This window comes from Euleptes europaea, chromosome 3 (genome assembly GCF_029931775.1).
Source record: "Euleptes europaea isolate rEulEur1 chromosome 3, rEulEur1.hap1, whole genome shotgun sequence".
Lineage (NCBI taxonomy): Eukaryota > Metazoa > Chordata > Lepidosauria > Squamata > Sphaerodactylidae > Euleptes > Euleptes europaea.
The window spans coordinates 82757993-82782401 of record NC_079314.1 but is presented as its reverse complement, the minus strand read 5'-3'; the positions used below and the strand labels follow the sequence as shown (position 1 = coordinate 82782401).

The 24409-nt window shown below is 42.9% G+C and overlaps 1 protein-coding gene across 1 annotated transcript in view; it reads right to left on the bottom strand.

Moving 5' to 3' along the window:
- PLXNC1 (plexin C1) overlaps positions 1-24120 on the bottom strand; it is a 67562-nt gene extending 43442 nt beyond the window's left edge. Inside the window, exons 1-9 of the mRNA XM_056846525.1 lie at positions 23086-24120; positions 17527-17655; positions 14436-14570; positions 13211-13311; positions 8736-8844; positions 7266-7425; positions 4142-4217; positions 2528-2612; positions 2361-2420 (exon numbers count right to left, since the gene is read on the bottom strand). Of these exons, the coding sequence (XP_056702503.1) occupies positions 2361-2420; positions 2528-2612; positions 4142-4217; positions 7266-7425; positions 8736-8844; positions 13211-13311; positions 14436-14570; positions 17527-17655; positions 23086-24120 (1890 nt within the window). The remainder of the gene's footprint in view (positions 1-2360; positions 2421-2527; positions 2613-4141; positions 4218-7265; positions 7426-8735; positions 8845-13210; positions 13312-14435; positions 14571-17526; positions 17656-23085) is intronic.
- Between the last annotated feature and the right edge of the window lie 289 nt (positions 24121-24409).

The window sequence follows — 24409 nt, the reverse complement described above, 5'->3', positions numbered from 1 at the left end:
TTTGGTCTTGTGTTCCTGAAACAGCTACTCTTATGTCATGCCATATAGCAAATTATTATTGAGACTGAAGGATTTTCTGTTCCATTTGAGATATGGCACAGGGTGTGTATATGTGTGCCATCCTGAGGAGGAGGGAAAAGGCAAAAATCCTTTTGTATGTGGTATTTAGCAGGAAATAATTTTCTATAAAAATGGATTTTTTTTATTTTATTGTTTAAAAAGAGGACAAAATATGTTGAAACATGTACAATTACAGTTAACATTTAATGTTATAATAGAAATAAACAAGATTAAATCTGGGACAATGTTCAGTAGAAATCTGGGGAATGAGTCACCTAACTTTAAATGTTTTTCTTTAAATCTTAATTAGTTCATTAGGGAAGTCAGGAATCTGCTTCTTTTGTACTTCCAAGGAAAATCAATGAGACTTTCAAATGCTGAAGTTTGGGTGGGTCATGCCACAGATATTCAAATTTCTGAACACTGCCGGCTCAAATCACTTGGTATGACAGTTCTCTGCCTGTCATAAACAACACAGCAACAATGGAATTATGTTCTCAAAGGACAATTTAAGTTCTGAGTGACAATTTACATGTTACAAGTCCAAGCAAGAAGTATGATGACAGTTTCATTCAGAGAAGGTAATGCACAGTACCACGTACTTCTTCTGATTTCTCACTTCTCATAACGTGAGAACTTATTTCAATGCTTCAACAACCTCATCACCCTCAAATGCCAAAATGACCATTTACAATTAGCAACAGAAGTAAATCTGAACTTGAAAGTGAGAAGAAGAGAGCAAGAAAACAGATATGTTCAGTAATATCTTGTCAACTAGAAGATATTGTAACCAGTCCAATTTGAATACCTAAAAATGCCAGTTCCTTGAGAAGCCCTTTGAAGACTAGGTGGTTGAGACACCTACTTCATATTTCTTTTCTTCACCTTCTTAAATGTTTACTAACTTGTATTGCTGCTATTTGTTCAAGTGTTGGTTTACATTTGGATGTTATTACTTTATTATCAGTTAATTGGGGGAGACACTATTTACTGTCCTGAAGTTCTTGAAAGAAAGGCAGGATAGAATGGTAATGAATAAAACAAATAATTTAAATTCTTTAAACACTCTGTGTACAGCAGGGCCAATTTGGTGTACTGGTTAGAGCAGGGGTGTTGAACTCAATTGTTACAAGGGCCAGATATGACATAAATGCCACTTGGTTGGGCCAGGCCAGGCCTTGCCAGCCCAGATCGAGAGTGAGGGGGGGGGTGGCTGCCTCTGCTGGCTAGCGGGCCGGATAAGAGCACTCAAGGGGTTGGATCTGGCCCATGGGCTTTATGTTTGACACCCCTGGGTTAGAGTGTTGAACAAGGATCTGAGAATCTAAGGTTTGAATCCCCACTCAGCCATGGCAATATCTGCTGACTGTCCACTCAGCCATGGAAGCTTGCTGGGTAACTTTAGGCCAGTCACACACACTCAGCGTAATCTACCTCACAGGATTGTTGCTGTGAGGATAAAGTTTAGAAGAAGAGAATGATATAATCTGCTTTGGGTCCCCACTGGAGAAAGGCAAGGCATAAATGAAGTAAATACAGAGAATGAACTCATACTTATTTTTCTATTTACTGTACAAGTTGATTGTTATCCTTCCTCCAAAGAGCTAAATGAGGCATACATGGTTCTCCCTTCCCCCATTTTATCCTCACAGCAACCCTATGAGGTAGGTCAAACAGAGAGAGAATGACTGGCTCAAGATCACTCAACAAGCTTGTGTACAAAGGAATGCACATGTAGACTTGATCCCTTCACTGAAATGAATGAGGAAGCAGTTGTGACCACATGTGATCATCAGAATTCTTGCATCATGAGCAGTCCTCCAGACTCAATACATATCAGCATAAACAAAGCTTTCATCACCATATCCCTAACAAACACTCTTCTCCAGACATGGTGTCTGGCAGAATCTGGCAAAAGCAAGGGCAAATGAGAAACTTTTTAGATCTCAACTTTAGAAGCAGAAATAGTAGTGGAGAATGACGGCAGAGGCCAGAGATATAGGGATAGGGAATGTGCCCAAGAGAAGCAGCAGTTAAAAACTAGGCCAAGGATGAGCTGGGGATAATGATAAAAAGAAGCGAGTAAGTAACACCCCCCCCACACACACACACTTTTTGAAGTCTGCCCAGTGTCCCTCCTCGTGGCGCTTTCTCACCCTCCCCTTCATGATGGGAAGAATAAGGCTAAGCAGTTGGTGCTTCAGATGAGAGACAATTACTTGGAAAAACAGAGACATGGGTGAGTGTCTTTTCCTATCAATCCTTGTATAATTCACATCAATTTCAGAACATTAGCTGACCTTCAAACTTTGTGCAGTATATTTGTCATCTGAAGCATTGAGAAGCATGGCACAGTCAATCTGAAAAAGTGAAAATATTGTCTTATGTCAAATCACTTAAAAAATCAACTGTTCATCAAATAATGCTGTTCATCTGTGTAGTGCTTTAACTTCCTCAAAAATCTTACCTTTTGTTTGCAGGTCACATCAGAGGAGACACATATTTGTTCTCTGGCATCCCAGGTGCAGCCAGAGTTTCCACATTCTAAACATCTAGAAATATATCAAAAATGAATTTACACAATTGCATGGGTTATCAGGAAGATAATCTAAAGACTGGGACAGGGAATTCCACAATTTAACTATGCATTGTGTGAAGGAATACTTCCTTTTATTTGCCTTATGCTGAATCAGAGCCTTGGTCCATCAAAGTCAGTGACGTCTACTCAGACCGGCAGCGGCTCCCAGGGTCTCAAGCAGAGGTCTTTCACATCACCTACCTGCTTGATCCCTTTAACTGGAGATGCTGGGGATTGAACCTGGGACCTTCTGCATGCCAAGCAGACACTCTGCCACTGAGCCACGGCCCTCCTTCGCCTTCTCAGAGCCCCCCCCCCCAGGAGTGTCTGCTGCACTTGCACCTCTGAAGCTCCCCCTCCCCTCCCGTTTGCTTGTTAATCTTCCCGTAAAGGGCACTGAACGACTTGTTCATCTTTTCTGTTAATTTGCTTGTTAATCTTCCCATTAAGGGCACTGAATTGCTGCTTCTGCAAGGCGGGGACAAGTGGAGGCAAGTTGCCCAAAGGCAGCAAGGGAGAGGCTCAGTCTGGGAGGTGGGGGGGAAAGCCCCTGTCTTTCCCGGCTTCTATCGGGGCACATTGTGCCATTGAAGCTGAGCAGCTCTGAGTAGGGCCAGGCCCCCAGTCTTCGCAAATGGGCGCGTCCCTCTTCCCTGAGCTGCTGTCCCCTCTGGGCGGTCCTCCACCTCCCAGCTTTTCCTGCTCCTTTCCGGGAAGTCCTGCCAGGGCCCTTGGCCACAATGAGCATCAAAAGGGCTGCATGGGCCGGCTCTGGGCGGTGGAGGCCCCCCTCCACAATACTCGCCAGCAGGGAGACGGAGCTGTCAGCATCGGGGAGCCAGCTTGGGGTTCCTTCGTTCCAGCAGACCTGAGGGGAATTGTTCATGAAGCTGACGGGGTCTTGCTGGCAAAGGGGGCGGCCACTTCAGCTGCCATTGTAACTGAGCCCCTCATGTGGGCACTGTTTGCCAGGGGGAGCTGTGCCCTCCCCGGCCAAGTTCAGGGGGGGCATTGAGCCCCCATGCCCCCCCATAATTTACGCCTATGGTTCAAAATGTTGCAAACCACACTTTTGCACATTTCTTTTAATAAACCCCATTAATTAATCTTCTGTGGTGTTATTTGGGTTTGGGGGCTTCAATCTAAACCCAGTAGCCTGGCCTGTTGTGGCCACAGTTGCTAAAGTAATTATTTTTGGAACATTTTTGCAAGTGTCTTGATTAACACCCAGTAGGGCTAGAAATTTGGTTCCTCACACTCCCAGTTGAAGGGCTAGCCAGAGGGGCTGGTGGCTGCTGGTTACCCTGGGCACTGAGGATTCACTCCCTAGTCCTGTGTGTTTTATTTTGCCCTGACCTGCCACTACCCATTGACATATGGCTACAAACTTCTGTGGTAACAGCAGAAAGTCAGACTCACAACCTGCACCACACTGAGGAAGCTTTACAATGCCACATCCCTCTTCATAAACCCACACAAAATACATTAGTAAATATATCTTACGTTTTCTTTAAAGAGCAGTGGTTAAATTCAAATACTTCTGATAAATTCTGAGAGCCAGAAATAAGCAATACTTGAACTGCAAAAAACCAGAAAAGGGGATTTTAAAGGAATATGTTAGATATAAATACTGTTAATTTAGAAAATAACCAATTTAAACTTAGAACCAATTAAACAAAAATGACTTTTTGTCCTTTCTTTTATATTATTTATTTATTCATTATACTTCACTTTTTAACTGTGACTAGCTTCCAAAGTGGCTTACAATTATTAAAATCCAACCCCCAAGATACAATACAGGAAATTAGAGAAACATGGGCGAGTTTGTGTTTGGTAGTCTCTTCTGGCCTGGCACGTGAAAACTTAAAAAATGGAGAGGTAAGAAAAATAATCTATAGGTAGGGGTTCTCCACACGGACTTTTTGATGCAACTTGACTTCCTGACCACATCACTTTTTCTCCTCCCTTTACAAATAGCATCATTTGTGGTTGTTGCTCACCTTTTTTTTTTTGAGGGTTTCCTGTGTTTTTTTCAGATTACGGCAAACAGCAAACAGCTTGCTTACACACAGTCAAATCACAGATGTCCCCTCAAGCCAGCAACTCACGTAAACAACAATTTTAAAAAGACAGACTTAAAAGAGCAATCATCCAAGTAGCAAGCTATGAGGGTTCCTATTGCCTCTGGATGTTAACATTAACAGTGACCTGTACTGCACATTTGCTGAGGTGCACTCTCCTCACTTAACCCTTCCCTCTGGCCTTCTTCAACTCTATGCCAGATGCCCATGTGGCACACTAACTGCCAGATCCAAATGTTTCTGAATAGGACCAACAGTCATTAGATTTTCCCATTCCAGTTATTTATTTTATTTTTATTTATATATCACTTTTCTCCTAAGGGGGACCCAAAGGAGTTTACAACATTACCCACCATGTAATCCTCATAATAACAAACCAGTGAGGTAGACTAGGCTCCAAGATAGCGGCAGGCCCGAGGTCAGCCAGCCAGCTGCCACAGTACAGTGGGGATTCAAACATGGGTCTCTCAGATCCAAATCTGACACTTAAACCAATACACCACACTCAGTTACAAAAATTATATTAAAGAACAAGGTATATCTGGCTCAAGTTTTGATTAGTTACCAACTAACTGCACATCTCTATATTGACTTCCAAGACTACGTAGACAGTAACTTCCTCCTTAGCATAGAGTAGAACTAGTCTGGTGTAGTTTAGTAAATCCGCTAGTGTGAAATTTTCTTCCCATCCTTACAGCCTCTCCTCCTCTGCCAGTTTGAAAAGGAAGAAATTGGGGTGGGGGTGGGGTAAAAGTGACTGTTACATCAGCAAACATGCACGTGCTGGTTAAAGGTAATGAGACACAGGGTAGATTTGCAGGAGGGCAATCAACAGGCAGGAGAAAAGTGTTTAGTCCTACCCAGACTGTGTCCCCCCCCCAGCCATATTTCCAGTCTTCAAGCCAACTGGGGGGGGGCAGGGATGGTAATAGCTGGAGGAAATGATGCAAATGAAAAACAGCAGGCAAAGGAAAAGGTTAAGTAATCTCCTCCTGCTCAGTGATTTTTCAGCCTTTTTTTACCACTAGTTCTATCCTGAGACAGAAATAATAAGAGAAAGTGGCAGTCCTTAGGATTTGCTTCTCCAAACTGAAATCAGAAAAGGCTTTCCAGTCCTTTTGCTGGCCTAAAGCTCTTCTGAAGAACCCAGAAACCTCTTGCCTCCTGCCTGGGAGATCTAGCAACAGGATTATTTATTCAAAATACGCATTAGAAAGAATTTATAATAATATAGTTGTAGTACCCAGAGAAGTACAACTGTAAGAGCTAAGGACTGGGGGTGGGGGGATTACCACTGCACAGTTCCAGATAAAATACATAACAGGAGTCAAAAACAAGATGGCCTGGGGCAGATCAGAGTGGCTACAGCACAAGGGCATGCCAAATCTATTTACTCCCTAACTCACTTGTGGAGATGCCAGCTTTATTTCCTGGAAGCATTCCTATGCCAGTAATAGCTGCTTGACATACCCAAACATCAACAGCTCTACATTTTCTCATTGTACCTCAATGCCAGGAAAATTTTCAGCTGACAAATTTTATCTGTCAAGCAGCACTTAAAGGAACAAACAAGAGTCCTGACAGAATAAGAAGTTGATCACTGTACTCATTGCTATCAGCATGCTTGTAATTGGTTGAAGTTGAAAGCCTCTGCCTTCCTTTGGCAAGTGCAGTAAATAAGAAATAATACAGGAAATGTGCAGGTGGCACATCCTGCGTATGCTTGGTCACTTCCTCGCTATTTCTTCTATGAGGAGGTTATCCAGAACAGTGATTCTCAGCTGGTGGTACATATACCACCACCAGTGCAATGTGGAGCAGTCTAGGTAGGGCGCAGGGTTTCATAACAAGTATTAAGTATCACTCTTCCTCCATTCCCATGTCCACCAGCAAGTGTACTGGTGCTGTCTCCTGCCGACCCTACTTGACACAGATTATGCGTCCACGATCTTTTGGCATACTAATAGTAACCTTGGACATACAGAGTTTCTTCTAATTCCCAGCTCCCCTTGCCTACCAGCAAATGTCTTGGGTGTGTCACATCCTGCCAGGGATTATCCATTAAAACCATATAAAATGTTTTTACTCCTAACAATGCTACTGCGTCCTTGAAATTTACCGTAAATGACAAATAACAGAATGACTGTAAACCTATCAATGTCCTTCTCAGAAGAAGTGGGCATCTTGTTTCTATCAGGGTGGGACCCAGGTTCTTTGACAGACTGATCGGTGGGACATAAGATATAAAATGTAAAGAACCTCTGGTCTAGAAGGGCACAGATGAAAATGGTTGGCCTGGGGAAGACCTGCCATTAGGACTTTGGGTAGCCAACTTATATTAAATGCCCTTACAATACAAGTGTTTACATTTCTGATGCTGAGAATACATATGTAAAAGTGAAATAGAGGGGGAAAATAAATGTTTTTGTTACTATAAGCGTTATTTTATTGACTGCTTTGTGCAAATGAAGACTCTTTTGTTGTCAGGCAAAATCAAGGACAGAGAAAGTGTCACATGGCATAGGTAAAATGTTAAATAAACTTACCTTTGTCAGTTACAGCTTCAGAATGTAGAGAACAGGAACAAGTTAGGATATCTTGACTCTTATTTTCACAAAGAGTTTTGTTGCTCTGTGCATTAACCACCTTGCAACTGAAATAAGTTTCAGAAAGGTCTGAAAAATTTCCAACTGAAGTCACAGTAATCTAGAAACAAAAGTGATTACCATATTTTTTCATCTCTAGGAAGACAGACTAGAGAAACTTCAAAGAGAATAAAATAAGAACTGTACAATATTGATTAGCAAGATTAATAGCACAATCCCATGCATAGTTATGTCAGTCTAAAAACAATGACATCAGTGGAATTAAACTGGAGTAACTCTGCATAGGATTGTACTGTAACTCCATTTAATTCCATTTTAAAATATATCTGTATTCGTACTAATGCTCCAAGGCACGTGGTCACTGGAAAGACTGCCAGCATGGGGGGCCATTCATGTCATTACTGACAAGAGGATTCCATTCCATCACAAACAGGAGGGAAGAGCTGCTTCATAAAACTTGCTGCTCTAACAGAGGCCTTATCCTTCACCCATCAATGATTTAACATATGTGTTAATACATAGGAATATTTTGAAATAAAAAGCGATAAACAGTGCAAGCCTATGCAGAATTACTCAGAACTAAGGGCCATACTAGATTATATCACATCACTGAGAATGCCACAAAGACACATTTTAGAGGGTTTTTAATGTTTCAAAATGCTGCACAGGCCAAATCCTGCTGAAAACAGATCCTCTTGAAAATGGTGGAGGCAAGAGGAGCCCCATAATCCCCAGCAGGATTAAGCACCCACAGTACTCTGAAGAGTTAAAATACCAATTCTAAAATGGCACAGTATCCCCAAGGTGGACTAGGGGATGAGGTATCCTCTAGTTTGGCCCTAAGATCCACTGTATTCCATGCAACTTATTGCCAGGTAAGTGTGCACAGGATTGTCCTGAGTGAAACAATGGGAAATTGTGGCACTGCAGAAGTCACTGCCTTATTTAATACAGATTTTTTCCAATACAACTAGCAGCACAATTTAAATGCAACAGATAAATTCTTACGCTGCAAGAATAGCTGAAGCAGCATCCTGACCTCAGCAAACGTGGCTCACACAGGAAGCTCTCCATCACCTGCTTGTGAAGTCCACACTTGCATGTGAACCACAGTTACGCCACTCCTGGCATACTAGCACAGAAAAACCAATGCCCCAGGGTGTGTGCATACACATACACACAGAATAAGTGTGTGGGTATACTGCTAGATAACAAGACCAGGAAAAAAGACACCAAGTTTAGGGGAAAAACCCTATAACTCTTATGATTTATTTAGCAGACTGAAGTAATGAGATAAGGCTTCAATAAAAGGTTCTGCAAGTTAACTACCATCAACTATGAAGAATGCCTATGAATAATTACCTTACACCATCAATAATCAAACAAAAATAAAATGTATTTATAACATACCACACCTCTGTAAGTACCAGATATGTGGATTTTCAGGCATTTATCAGCTCCTTCTGAAATGTCTACCCAGTTCCTCGAGTTATTTGAACATTCTTCTTTTAAAGTGCACCTGAAGTAAATCCAAATATACATGTATGATAAAAATGGACTGCCATTTTATATAGAAATCTGATTTATTTGTATTGCACTAGCCCAGCTATGACCATCCATCTTGATATACATTTCTGTTATCTGCTCAACTCACTGTTGCTGCCCTGATAGGAAATTCAATATTTTCCCCTCCTGATTTCAAAATTAAATCAAAGCTTTTACTGGGTCTAAAACACATGGTTGAGGTATCATTGGCCCTTGAAGGCTGAGAAAGTATAGAGAACAGAGTTTGAAGTTTTGGAGGTTTGGCGTTAGGAACATAAAGAGAACCCTACTAGACTAGACCAAAGAGTCACCTAGTTTGAATTCTCTCCCCAGAGCCAACCTGCCAGGAGTCAGATTACTTATTTTACTTGTGACCCAGCAAATGATGTGAAACAGTGTAGCTGTTCACGTCATAATGGCTAACGATAAGGAACTTCACAAAGCTGGGGAGGGGCTGTAGCTCAGTGGTAGAGCTTCTGCTTGGCATGCAGAAGGCCCCAGGTTCAATCCCCGGTATCTCCAGTTAAAGGGACTAGGCAAGTGGGTGATGTGAAAGACCTCTGCCTGAGACCCTGAACATAAGAAAAGCCCTGTTGGATCAGACCAAGGCCCATCAAGTCCAGCAGTCCATTCCCACAGTGGCCAACCAGGTGCCTCTAGGAAGCCCCCAAACAAGACAACTGCAGCAGCAGCATCCTGCCTGTGTTCCACAGTACCCAAGATAATAGGCATGCTCATCTGATCTTGGAGAGAATAGGTATGTATCATGACCAGTATTCATTTTAACTAGTAGCCGTGAATATCCCTTCATCACCACATTTTGGGGCAGGGAGTTCCACAATTTAACTATGCGTTGTGTGAAAAAATACTTCCTTTTATCTGTTTTGAATCTCTCACCCTCCAGCTTCAGCAGATGAACCCGTGTTCTAGTATTATGGGAGAGGGAGAAAAACATCTCCCTGTCCACTCTCTCCAAACCATGCATAATTTTATAGATCTCTATCATGTCTCCCCTCAGCCGCCTTCTTTCCAAGCTAAACAGCCCTAAGTGTTTTAACCGCTCCTCATAGGGCAGTTGCTCTAGTCCCCTAATCATTTTGGTTGCTCTTTTCTGCACCTTCTCAAGCTCTGTAATATTTTTTTAGGTGTGGTGACCAGAACTGTACACAGTATTCCAAGTGTGGTCTCACCATAGATTTGTACAATGGCAGTATGATATCAGCAGTTTTATTCTCAATTCCTCATCTAATTATGGCCAGCATGGAATTTGCCTTTTTTACAGCAGCCACACAATGGGTTGACATCTTCAACGAGCTATCCACTACCACCCCGAGATCCCTTTCTTGGTCTGTCGCTGCCAGTACAGATCCCATAAGTGTATATGTGAAGTTGGGATTTTTTGCCCCAATATGCATCACTTTACACTTGCTCACAATGAATCTCATTTGCCATTTTAATACCCATTCTTCCAGTTTGTAGAGATCCTTTTGAAGCTCTTCACAGTCCGATTTTATTTTAACCACCCTAAATAATTTGGTGTCCTCTGCAAACTTGGCTACTTCGCTGTTCAATCCCAACTCCAGGTCATTGATAAACAGGTTGAAAAGCACCGGTCCCAACACAGATCCCTGAGGGACCCCACTGCTCACATCCCTCCATTGGGAGAACTGACCATTGATTCCTACTCTCTGCTTCCTATTTTTCAGCCAGCTCTCAATCCATAAGAGGACTTGTCTTATTCCATGACTATGAAGTTTGCTTAGCAGTCTTTGGTGGGGGACTTTGTCAAAAGCCTTCTGGAAATCCAAATACACAATGTCCACAGGCAAATTCCTGTCCACATGCTTATTGACACTTTCAAAAAACTCTAAGAGGTTAGTGAGACAGGACCTACCTTTACAGAAGCCAGTGGGGCCTTCTATATGCTTGACCCTGGAGAGCTGCTGACAGTCTGAGTAGACAATACTGACTTTGATGGACCAAGGGTCTGATTCAGTATAAGGCAGCTTCATGTGTTCATGTATGTTTATGTTATTTTCAGTTCCACTGTTGTGTTCCACCCTAATTGTGCCCTCTTGACTATATCATCCATAATCAATTTAGTATATTTCCCCCACCATCTCTCCAAGAAGCTCAAGGTGGTATATGTTGCTCTCCCTTCCTCTATTTTATCCCCAAAACAATTCTGCAAGGTAAGTTAGACTAAGAGAGAGTGACTGGTCCAGGGTTGCCCAGTGAGTTTTATGATGAGCAGGACTTTGAACATGGGTCACCCCAGGTATAGTCTAACACCCTGAACTATTATACTGCACTGGATATCAAACACTAGTCTTATCAAGAAAGGCACACAGAGAGCTATTCTAGATGGGTTGCTCCATAAATCTGAAAATCTTCCTAAAGATATAAAATTTCTGGAGATTTTGAAGCCATGGAGACATTAAAAAAACAGAGATATATAAATCTCTTATTTTTTATTAAACCAAAATTTATTATACAGCTTTAACAACATAAAATACATCATTTTAAATAGTCAGCATATAAACTTGGACCTTTTGAAATATTTATGAAATTTAACTGGCTTAGTTTTCTGCAGGTAAAATTGCAAATACACCTGATACTAAGACAGACAAAGAGCACATTTATCTTCATTTTTGCTATCTGAGATGTAAGAAAAACATAAAAGTTGGGTAGAAACAAGCTATTACATTCATAATAGGGTTCGCAGAGTATCTGGAAATTAAGCAGAATTTTATAATACTGAAAACATTGAACTACTGAGTAGTATATTGTGGACAAAAATATTCATCTTTAAACATTAAATAGATGCCTGAGTATATATTGTCGATGTTTTCAGTACATACAGGCAAGATCATTATCTACAAGTTGTGTAGATTGTCTTGCATTATAATCTTCCTACTGCTCATTCTGAATGAGTAAAACCTTGTCCTAAAAACATTTCACTAATTCCAAACGAAAAAATATTTAACAGGAAGTTTTTCTTTGTGCTCCATTTTTGTTTGATTTGTTTTAAGTCCTCGGAATAAAACATTAAAAAATCTGGGGGCTTCCTTCCAAATTTTTCTGGTCATCACATCTCTCATCCCCTCCCTTAAATTTCATCCACTGAACAAGAAGGGGACATGAAAGCCATACAGGCATCCTCACTGTGGCAGTTGGAGAAGCTGCAGCAGATCAGTAGCACAGTTCACTGAGGACTACTTCTGCAGAAATCTCTTTGAATTTAATGGAAGCTATGCAACCGCAATTTTGGGCACCGTAATTTAAGAAGGACGTAGACAAGCTGGAAAGTGTCCAGAGGAGGGCAACAAAGATGGTGAGGGGTCTGGAGACCAAGTCCTATGTGGAAAGGTTGAAGAAGCTGGGTATGTTTAGCCTGAAGAGGAGAAGACTGAGGGGGATGTGATAACCATCTTCAAGTACTTGAAGGACTGTCATATAGAGGATGGTGCTGAGGTTTTTTTCTGTTGCCCCAGAAGGTCGGACCAGAACCAATGGGTTGAAATTAAATCAAAAGTTTCTGTCTAGACATTAGGGAAAATTTTCTAACTGTTAGAGCAGTTCCTCAGTGGAACAGGCTTCCTCAGGAGGTGGTAAGCTCTCCTTCCCTGGAGGTTTTTAAGCAGAGGCTAGATGGCCATGTGTCAGCAATGCTGATTCTATGGCCTTAGGCAGATGATGAGAAGGAGGGCACCTTGGCCATCTTCTGGGCATGGAGTATGGGTCACTGGGGGTGTGGCGGGTACTTGTGAATTTCCTGCATTGTGCAGGGGGTTGGACTAGATGACCCTGGTGGTCCCTTCCAACTGTATGATTCTATGAGAGACATAGTGCAGTTCTTATTTATTTCAATGAATGTGTGCAGAATATCTAGGGATGCCAGCCTCCAGGTGGGGCCTGGAGAATCACCTGGAATTACAGCTCATCTCCAGACTACAGAGGTCAGTTTCCCTGGAGAAAATGGATGCTTTGGAGGGTGGACTCTATGGCACTGAAACCCACTGAGGTCCCTGTCCTCCCCAGGCCCCATCCCCAAATCTGCAAGAGTTCCCCAACCTGGATCTGGCAACACAAATCACAGTGATTGGTCCCCAGAATTCTGCCAGTGGGCCCAGCCAAAGAGCACAGACAACTTTCCTGGGAGGGCCTAGGAAAAAGTTTACATTGTCATTAATATGAGTTGCCTCATTACGAATTACTGCATTCAAGAATGCATAAATGGCTTTATACAAAAAACCTCTGAATATAGCCTCAAGCTATTAAAAATGAAAGATTAATGATAATACAGAATTATTAATTGATCTTAAAGATAAAAAGAATACCTCTTTTTCAAATGACACCATCCACAGTATGGGTCCATTGCAGATAAACATCCTTTACAGGAAATATACTTACTGCAGTTTGCAGTTTGTACTCTCCAGAGCTGAAACAGAGAAAGCAGTAGTTTTTATAAATTCCTGTTCATCCTTTGGAAAAGATCAAATGATATTTCCATTATCCCAATAAACATAGGAATGGTTACAAATCATCAGCAACCAAAAAGTTTTTTCCCCTATTTAGAATGTCATGCCTTTATGCCAGTCAGCGGGTTACACAACAGCAAACACATATAACTGATGCCCCTTTCTATGGTAAATAACTTGCTTGTTCTGATGAGCAATTGTATCAAAACATTTTTTTAAGTTACTTGTAGAGTTTAGGGTCTCAGCTTACCAGTAATCACTGCAGCAGATAACCAAATTTCTGCTCTGTTCTGTTTTGAGCCACAGCAAAACCTTGCAATAGATTTTCTGGACCAGATAACAAGGATCTGGCCAGGGCTAATTTCACACTGAGGATTTTGCCTGTTTAAGCCACCTGACATGCATTAAAAAAAATTCTGCGTGATGTTGTCATTAATTTCTGCACATGCCATGAACAACCTGTTGTTCCCACAAATAACCTCCTTTGTTTCAAAAGCCGGGGGGGGGAGGGGGGGAGAGATGTTTCCCAGCATGATGCTGTCAATATGATCTTCTGGTAACCAAAAGAGAAAGTATGCCTTCTGCTGGAATGAAAGGAAAAGGCCCCTTCACCCCTGCACTTTCACAGTGAAATTCCTGAATATAGGGTGATGGAAGGATGGGAATTAGCACCAGTTGGAAGAGGGGGAGAGCATAGGAACCAGCGTCTTGTTTAGCACTGCAACTGAGTGAATGCATGACTTTATTAAAAGGGGATGTAGAATTTTACTACTCTTGAGCAGTACTGGGCATATACCAAAGTGTTTTTTTTTTAAGGGACGGCAGAGAATCATGAGGGTGGCATGACAGCCGGGAGGGTGGGTTCAGTATGCATCTGGTGTGAAAGGGAAATCATGACTAATGATGATGGGAAAACAGATTACTCTGTGCTGCGTGGAATCTCCACTGCAAGTGCAGAATGACCAACAATAACACAAGCAACATGACCACCACAGGAGAAAAAAAACCTTCTGTGGATTCAGTCCTGGTGAAATTTGATACTCAGCTGTGTTCAATTGACATAATTGTCCAGTACTCAACAAACCTTTTTATTAGATGGTAGATAGATGAAGTTCTTATCCAGAGGGTCAAATTCAAGTTTGTAGAAAATTGGTGTTTCTTCTTCAATTTCATACAAAATGTCTGGGCAACCTGGCCTCATTTTCTCATCAAGAGTAACCTAAAAGAACAAGACACATAACAGTTATCTATAACATGCTTGCAAACACTCATTTAGGAGTCAGTCCCCTTCTTGCTCTATTCATCTCCATCCACTCTGCTGACAATACTTCTTGTAGTTTCTAGCCTTTATGGGATATAGGTACTATTTTATATATCCAACTTTTCTCCCTAACAAGACCCAAAGCAATGTTTTGCATTATTGTCACTTTTTCCATTTTGTTCTTACAACAACAACCTTGTGAGGTAAGCTAGGTTTGTCACATTGTGATAAGTCCAAGGTCACCAATTGTGATAAGTCCAAGCTGCAGAGGAGGTCCGGCCTACTCTCCAGCAAGCCGATTCCTCTTTGGGTCAAAAGTTGCCAAATATTTTCCTAAGAAAACCTCAAAATCTTCCACTGAACTTCAGAATTCCCCCTAAAGCACAGTGTAGGTAGTTTCTGCCACCAGCTCTCAGTTCCAAAAGGTTTAGCCTTAACAGGGAGGAGCTGAGAGCAACTCTACCCCAGCTAGTTTCCAAAAGACCAAACGACCGCGCCAGCCCTGCAGAGTAGAGACTCTGTCAGGGGAGGGTAGCTGTCAACAAACGTTACAAAAGGTAGGTGGTTTCCACACACACACTCAGGCACTTAGATTTAGCCCTGAGACCCCAAACAAAGGTTTCACAGACTTTAAAGTAAAGTCAAAGATTTATTCTAAAGAAATGTGCTCATTACAGAAAGTAAAATATTCGTGGAAGCAAAATAGCATGAAAACAAGAAAGTCTAACAATCGCTAACTACACATTAATTCTTAAGCAATAGGCGAGGCTTACAAGAGGTTACAGAGACAAAAGGATTTGCTACTAAGCTGTTACCGGATTTCCAAATGTAAGGATCGGTCCCATCTTGCCCCTTCTCCCTGGGGCAAAAGGATCGCAGAGTGATGCAGCATGAGGTCACGCCAGCGTGTCCCCAAAACTCCATAATTCTATATCAAAGGAGGTTTATTCTTATACCTACCGAATACATCAGCTGGTGATCAGTCAACCAATGAAGTTGTCAGGAAAACAATAAAGAAAGGTAATATTTGTCATGTCACCATCTAACTCTTTGAAGACATGAGGTGAGCTGCATCCCTGCAGTGAACGCAAATCACCAGGAGTTCCCAGAGTCAGCGATAACTAAGGTGTGACAGATGTGTCACCTTGGAGACAGATGGGCGGTTATGGCCTGCAATCAGTGAGGGAGCTTCAAAGGGGAGGTAGTTGAGAGTGAGCTCCTTCACCCCCCCCCTCACAGTCTTTCAACAGAGCTTTGAAATGCATTTGCTAGGGGCTGGTCTTTGCCCTCAAAGGTTTGATATTAAATTCTGCTAGCTAGGCTGAAGCCTGAGCCAATGTTTTTGAGCCAATGTTGTGCAGTATTGTAGCAAAAGGAAACGCAGAGTGCTTTTCCTTTACACAAGCTTCCATGGGCAGAGTGGGAAATTGACCTGGTTATATTCCTTTTTTTTTGATGGGAAGTAAATTTAAGACTGGCAAAAGGAAGAACTTCTTCACTAATCAAAGAAAGAAAGAAGTAATTAACTTAAGGATATTCACTGCCACAAGATGAAGCAATGCCTACAAGTCTAGTTGGTTTTAAAAGGGGATTATACAAAATTCATGGAGATAGGTCCACCAATGGCTATTAACCATGGTGTCCAAAATAATGAGACAGACTCTGGCCTCCGTGCCCTGCTTGTAGGCCTTGTGGGCATCTGGTTGGCCTCTTAGTGAAACAGCAGCCCTCTACATCTGCTGCTGATGCCAGGTGGCTTTCTCCCAGGTGCTGTCAAAGCCAGGTGGCCCTCAACAGCTACTGCTGCTGCTGGGCTCACTGTGGCTCCTAGCACCCTTGACACATCCATTGTTGGTCACACCGCAGCTCCTGGCTTTCTCATCACCACTGGGCCTGACTCCCCCCCCCCCACCATCACTGCCAGGCTCCCTGTCCCCCCCACCCACACCATTGCCACCATTAGCCCGGAGTGGCTCCATGACCTCCACCATCTCTGCGGCTCCCCAGCCCTGCAAGTTCCTTGTAGGTCCCCACTTGTCTGTTCTAAATATGATCATATATTTGCTAGATATTATTAGCATTAATATTAGCACAGTGTTCCATGTTAAACACCATGCAGAGCTATTTCACTGAGGCATTGCAAGCAATACACATACGTGTTTCTGTTCTTCATGTAGGGACAAATGTAGCTGCTTTTAAAGTGCTCAGCGGGGGCAATGCTACTCAATAGGTGAGTGGAAGAAATGGATGAATAAGCTAATACTCTTCCTAAGCAAGGAAGGAAGAGAAAAAGTTTTATTATAAATGTTTCATCTGATCATAATTTTACCAAGGAAAATACGGTACTATGGTATGGAATAAATTAATGTTCAGTGATACATTGTCCGTGCTGGGGCCAGAGCTACTTTTCAGACTAATCCAGCTATTATTATTATTATTATTATGACGATTGCCAACTCAGGGTATGGTATACACATGAACCTTCCCTTCCTGTAAATACTTCACTGTTTACTTCAGTGCAGGAGGCATGTACAGAACCAAGTTTTGCCACTGAAATAAATGACTGTTCATGTAGAATCTTTGCATGCTCATTTAGCAACTGTATACAGACCTTGGGTTTTTAATATTAATGCTGCAGTTTCTCATAGGAAGAAACACTAAATAACAAGGATAAACATATTGTTGGGACCTAGGCTGTTTCCACACAGGGATTTGTCCCCACTTGGAATGCAGGAATACCCCATGTGGATGCTGTTCCCATCTGCTCCCACACTACGTGCTGCTGCTGCTACTGCTCTGGCAGGGGAGTGTTTTCATACACTCCATGTAGATGCAGCCTTAACATGTAAAATAAGAGAAAGAATATATGTACTGATTAAACAATGATTCTTAAAATAAATCATAATCCACCTACCTTCAATAACTGTCCACTTCCTGTTCCCAAAAACAAAACAGGTGTTTTCAGAATCACAGTGGCATAAACTGATACTAAATCAGAGTGATTCAGAAATGGTGAGTTGTTAACTGGTTGTGTTATGTTCCGCTGAAAAATCAAACACATGAGAAAAATATGAATATACATAAGTCAATCATGCGTTGTTTTCAAGAAAATATCGCTAGCTTCTGGGAGCACCGCTGGAGTCTAGAATACAAATTTTGAAATGCATCATTTCATTTCAATTAATAGTATGTCCTTTTAAAAGTGTTTTTGTTTGTTTATTCTTCTTTTTAAAATAAAATAATGCATTGTAGCAAAGTATAGATACTTAATTAGTCTCTTATCACATACATGCATGCAGTAGTCATTCACAGATTATTCTTTGAGTTCAGCCCCAAAAACTGATGTCCAATATATAAAGAAAAAAAACGGAGCATACTCTGGTAAGTAAAAATATTGTGTTCCAATGCTAAACAGGAATCAGGAGATTGGGGAAGGAGGTCAGAAAATGCACAACCCTTCACTCTTGGGAACACTGTGAGCATTCATATAGATAACAACCATGCCTCATTATCATACTTCCCCTCTGATCATGAGTTGCAGCTATACATGCCACTCCCACCACAATATCATGCTCTTAGGTCACCAGAATATTCATACTAGCTATGAATGTGTTGAATTGTGCCTGTTTAGTTTAAAAGAAGGTGAAAGTTAAAGTGCTGCAGGTTATAAATATATGAAAGAATTTAACAACGGGAAAACTATTTAGATTACTGGTCTATTACAAAAAGTTCAGAGTTAAAGTGTAATTTTAGGAAACTATAATTCCTATCCTCAATAAGCTCTGTGCTACAGTATGACACAGAAAAAAGGAACAGCAATGTTTTATAATCGGAAGAGATTCTTTAATTGGACGCCACAGCTTTGGTCTAATCTTCTGCGCTTATCCCTGCAACCCATCCATTCAAGTACTTGTCTACCATTCAGTCTGTAAAATGATGGAGAGTACCAGGACCTGCATGCATGTAACACTTTTTTAAAAAGAGAAAGCCCTACCAGTCAGCTGTATAGAGGGAAAGAGGGAGTTATTGAATTCAACCACCTCCACTACATTGCATTCCAGTAAGCCTATCAGTTGTGTTTCAGTTTTGTTTATAGGGGTATATGTGCACTATCACCACTTTTGCTCTGAGATGGCAAATTGCACATGATATTTATGTAAGAAGTTTCCCATCCAACTACAGATAAATGCTCAGAAGCACACTCCCACATAGGGTTGCCAACCTCCAGGTAATAGCTGAAGATCTTCCACTATTACAACTGATCTCCAGCCGATAGAGATCAGTTAACCTGGGAAAAATGGATGCTTTGGCAATTGGACTCTATGGCATTGAAGTCCCTCCCCTCCCCAAACCTCGCCCTCCTCAGGGTCCGCCCCCAAAATCTTCAGGTATTCCCCAAACCGGAGTCGGCAACCCTACTCCCACATGATCATAACTCCTAGATCTAAGCACAAGTATGTGGTTCAGGAATGCTTAAATAAACTCATGGACCATTTGAGCCACAAGGAAATAAGAATTTGGATAAAACAGTTAGAAGTGGACAGTTTTGTTTATTCATAAACTATATTTTACTTATGGAGGCAAACTAAAAAGGGAAAGAGGAAGGAAGGGAACTGGAACATCAAAGATGGGAGGGTACACTGGAACCCGAGGCTTACCGCAGAGTCTATCACAGAATAGCAAATCAAGTTTGGGTATTGTGATATCTAAACCAAGCCTGTGAGTCATATTTTTAGGCTTTACTGTATAGTTTACAGAATATTTTTGTCTCAGATAATCAAATATTGAAAATGAATTTAAAGGCTGGGCTACACTGTATTATGACTTCTTTAAAAAAAACGCATCTAATTTTTTACATGTTCTTCCACCTCTCCAGGAGACCTGCTTTGAATTGCTCTGTTAATGTTCTTCCATTGATACTAGTGATATTTATAAGCACATAACCTCATGTTTTCCATTTCCTTCACACTTGTGTCAATGTGTTTGTGAAAGTCAGGTATAGATGGGGTGTCATCTGTGAGATGCTAACAGCAATCCTAAAAAGCTTATCTGTCCATACATTTAGCAGATTTCAGGAGAAATCCTGAAAAGGTATATTTGAAAGCAAGTCTCCATTTATTCAATGGGTTTTACTCTCAGGAGCATTTGTTTTCTCTTTGTAAGTAACAGACTAGTTTTACACTGCTGTTGTATCTGAAAAATAAAATCCCAATTTTTAAGAAGCTTTTAACGTTGGCTGGATTGTCTTCTATTTCTTCTGAGTTGCATCTTTTGACCTCTTAAGCATGTAAAAATTCATTATCTCAAAAGAGAGGTTAACATTTCTTACAGTGGCAAGATTGCTAAAAGAAAATATGCAGGTTACAAGGGACTCTGCCAGTAGAATAATTATAAATTCTTCTGACAGAATATAAATTCTCCAGCATAAAAGATACATATTTGCTAAGAATTACAAGTCAATTTTTTTTAAGTCATAAGAACATAAGAAAAGCTATGCTGGATCAGACCAAGGCCCATCAAGTCCAACAGTCCGTTCCCACAGTGGCCAACCAGGTGCCTCTAGGAAGCCCCCAAACAAGACAACTGCAGCAACACCATCCTGCCTGTGTTCCCCAGCACCTAAAGTCAACAACAATGCTATCATAATGCAGTGTGTGCAAAGACCACATGAATGTTTGCTACCACAAGCAGTAGTAAGACATGGCTTCTTCCTCTGCATACATTTACCATCATGGTCCCTGACACTTAATATGCAAATATTAAAATAGGACACTTACAGATATCAGTGGCGGAACACAGGGGACTCATTGCCACAAGCTCAAAGCAACTATCATGTAGCCAGGGATAAGATGTCCCGAAAACAGTCATGAATACAAATTCAGTACCAGACCCAGAAAAGCCTTTTTGACAGTCCTGTGATCTTCAATAGAAATAATCAACTTATGAGGGTTTCACTGAATTTCTTAGCAGTCCGTATTCAAAAACACAGTAAACATGTCCCAGCCTGTGCTGTGTGAGAAAAAAGTAAAATTGTGTGACATCTTGGATAGCAAATGAAGATAAAGTTGTTAAAGTTATTGGGCAGTCAACATGTTTCTGTTGAATGTGAGGGCTAAAGAAGCACTGTTTTTTAAATGTTCTCTGTCTCTTGAACCAAAATAATTTAGCTCAATATCAATTACAGTAGAAAGCAGCACATCGATTTGTTTATAACACACTTCAGCAGCTATCACCTGTCCAAGAAGGAGGAACAGATCCAGTACACCAATGCCAAAAGGTTACCATTTTCAGAGATGCAAATGCAATCACAATGAAGCAAGAAATATTCCAAGAGCAATCTTCACTCTTTCTATGTGTGTGTGAGAGCAAGTAAGCATGCAGACATGTTTTTGTAGAGAAGCATGAAAGGGACATCTCAGCAAACTGTGCACAGATCAAATTTACCATTTTTATTGGTAATTATTGGTTTAAAATAATGAAAAAATTGGAAATGATGTTATTTGACAGACATATAGTCAAAGTTATTCCCCAAATATTTATTTTACACATCAATCCACCTCCCATTATAACCTTAACATTTAGTTCAAATTAACTGCAAGCTGTAGAGTTCTTAGAATGACAGAGCTGCAAAGGGTCACTAAACCATCCAGAGCAAGTCTGCCAAAGATTAACTATGCAAGTCTAACCCTCAAAGAGTCTTATCATAAGACCACTGTTTAGAAAAGCAGCCTCCTAATGCCGTAATATTAAATGTGTCCAATTCCCTGGCCAAAGTACTGACATGTCCTCTAATCACTTTGGATTGAAATGGACTATCCAGATCCATTTGATTTGACTTCAGGACAGAAACCATTTTGACTATCATGATATGTGATTTATACTGGGAGAAGAATCAGGGAAACGTGAACCTGCTGATTTTCATCAGTCTCTCAGTAGTTTCCAACTATTCCATTAACCATAGAATACTTCTGAATAACTTGCATGGGTTAGGAATCAGGGATGCTGTTTTATAGGTGTTTAATTTATACCATATAGTTCAAGGAAGTAGTGATGGAAGACTACCCCTCTTTTCCATGAGAATTATCCCACATGGTTCTACTGGGTTCCACTTTGTATTCCATTCTCTTTATCATCTATGTCACATTACTGAGTAAGAACATTCAGGAATTAAGAGTGTGGTGTTACTGATATGCCTTTGGCACTGGATTTTATTTCTCCTCTTCCTCAGCATCAGGTGTAGTGGGGTCTTCCATAAACAGCTGCCTGCAGTAATGGGCAAGATGAGGATGAGTAAACTGAAGCCCACACAGGGTTGCAGTTAGATAATTTTAGAGTTGGGACAATGGTTTTATGGGAGTCCGCTTTAGCTGGAAATATACACTTCAAATACAAAGCTATAGCCTGCTTTTGCAGGGGTCCCCTGCGGAGCCTGTGATCCAGAACCCCAGAGTCTGCCTCTGATAGTATCACTGAGCTTATATCACACCAGTCAGAAGTGCTGATGAATGGGTAATGCCTGTTTTTGATGGGATTACAACAACAGTCCTGAGTCTACCTCATAGGATTATTGTTGTGAGGAAAAAATGGAGGAGAGGAAGACAATGTTGCCAATGCCTTTGAGTCCCCATTAGGGAGAAATGTATGGTATAAATAGCTAAATAACTAAAGTAATAATACTTGGTATGTTCCAAGATCCAGTATTTCTTTTAAATGCTTGGTAAAAATGGAAAAGTTGAAATAGACAAATAATTATTTTCTGCCAAACTGTATGTAGATTTCGGAGTTTAATATGTTATTAGTATTTTTAATGTGATTTTGTAATATTGCTTTAATATTATAATTCACCACTTTGAGACCTTTTTATAATACTGCTTTATTATTATAATTCACCCCACCCCTTTGAGACCTTGATAGACTGATTTCAATTTACTCCACAAATCTGGTATTTCATCATTGCCAAGGTGCTGAAACAGTTACATTTGTGGCTCCTGTGGTGTAATCTGGTTTAGAATGCATAACAGTGGAAATATGAACAAAATCATTAGAATGTATTTGATCCATGAAAGGTATTTCTATTAGAGTCCCCCCCACCCTTCAGGGTGGTGGTGGTAGTGTTAGAATGAAAGTGCAGTGCTTTGGGGTGCTTTAGAAAAATCACTGAGCTCTCATATGCCCCCAATCACCTGGAAATCTTTCGACAATCTTCTGCATGCTGTAAACAGTGGCCTAATTTCCAGGGTAGACTAAACAAGCTCAAATCAATTCAAAAACATTGGATACTTTATCAGCACAATCCCAAACAGCCTTCTTCCCTTCTAAACCCGCCGCTCTCAAGAGGCTTAGTAGGGTATGGCTCGGTTTAGGATTGCACTGGCTGCGGTGAACTGTCGAAACATGTGGCTGGCTGCTGAGCTACACCTGTTTTGGTCTGACCCTGCAGGGCGATCTTTCCGTGGTCGCCGAGATTACTCACACAGTCGCGGAGCTGTCCGGGGAAGGCGCCCTCGCAGCGTTCAGCGTCCTTCAGCACCTGCTCCAGGCCGAAGAGGCAAAGGGCGGTGGAGGTGGGCGTCCTTTGCGCCTCGCCGGAGCTGAAGACCCCGATCCAGAAGGCCCGGCCCTCGCCCAGGATGAGCCGGCTGGAGGAGAGGATCCGGGTTTTGTCGGCGCACTGCAAGGCCGTCTGGTTGTACCGCAAGCGCCGGGGGTCCTGGGGGATGATGACGACCATGCGGGGCGGGACGCCGGGGTCGGTGACATGATAGCAGGGGGCGAAGAGCAGCTCCCTCCACAGGAAGACGTCCACGAAGTAGTGGTTGTGGGGCACGGTCAGCCGGTCGTCCTCGCCCACTCGGCTCTCGCTGTCCCGCACGACGTGGAGGGCGTTGGTCTCCTCGCTCGTGCAGTTGTCGGCGGCCTCCTTCAGGGTGGTGGTGGCCATGGCCAGGAACCAGTCCGGGCCCCGGGGGAACATCCTGCCCACCGAGGAGCCCCGCGGCGAGCAGCTGACCAACTCGTCCATCATCTTGCTCCCCGGCGGCACCGCCACCCGCCCGCCGGGGGCCCCCAGGCCGCCCCGGTAGCACACGCCGTTGGGCTGGGTCCAGCAGGTGACCAGGCGGCCGCCCCCGCCCTCGCCCTCGCCCTCGCCGTAGGGCAGCAGGATCTTGTTGACCGAGTCGCGGCGCCCCACGCAGGAGAGCCGGCGCGGCCGAGCCAGCGTCGCCTCCAGCTGGAAGACGCAGGGGCCGCTGGCCACCAGCACGCGCCCCCCGCTCACCGCCACGTTGCTGATGGGCTGCGCGAAGGGGACCCCCGGCGCGCGCGCCGCTGCAGACAGGGACGCCGCCGCCGCCACCAGAGCGGGCAGCGCCCAGCAGGGGCCGCCGCCGCCGCCCCGCGCCCGCGCCACGCGCCCCCCGCCGCCAGCCATGCCCCGCGCGCCCCGGCCTCCAGCTGCCCCTAGCAGCCGGGCGAGAGGCGGCGGCTGCCGCTGCTGCTGCCCCATGCAGGGGCCCGAGGCGCGAACCGGGCTCTGCGCTCGCTGCGCTTCCCTGCGGGCCTCGCCAAGCCGGGGAGGGGGGGGGCGCGCCCAAAAGTTCCTTTTTCCTCAGGAGGAGGAAGCCGTGCAAGCTGCTGCGCCCCCTCCCTCCCTACCCTCCCCCGCTGCCCGCCGTGCCCTGCCGCGCCCCTGGGGCGGTCAGACGCACGTGCTCCCCGCTTCCCTCCCCCGGCCCGCGCCCAGGGTCACGAGGCGGGAAGGGGAGGCCGGCTGCGGCTCCAGGCACGGGGCAGAT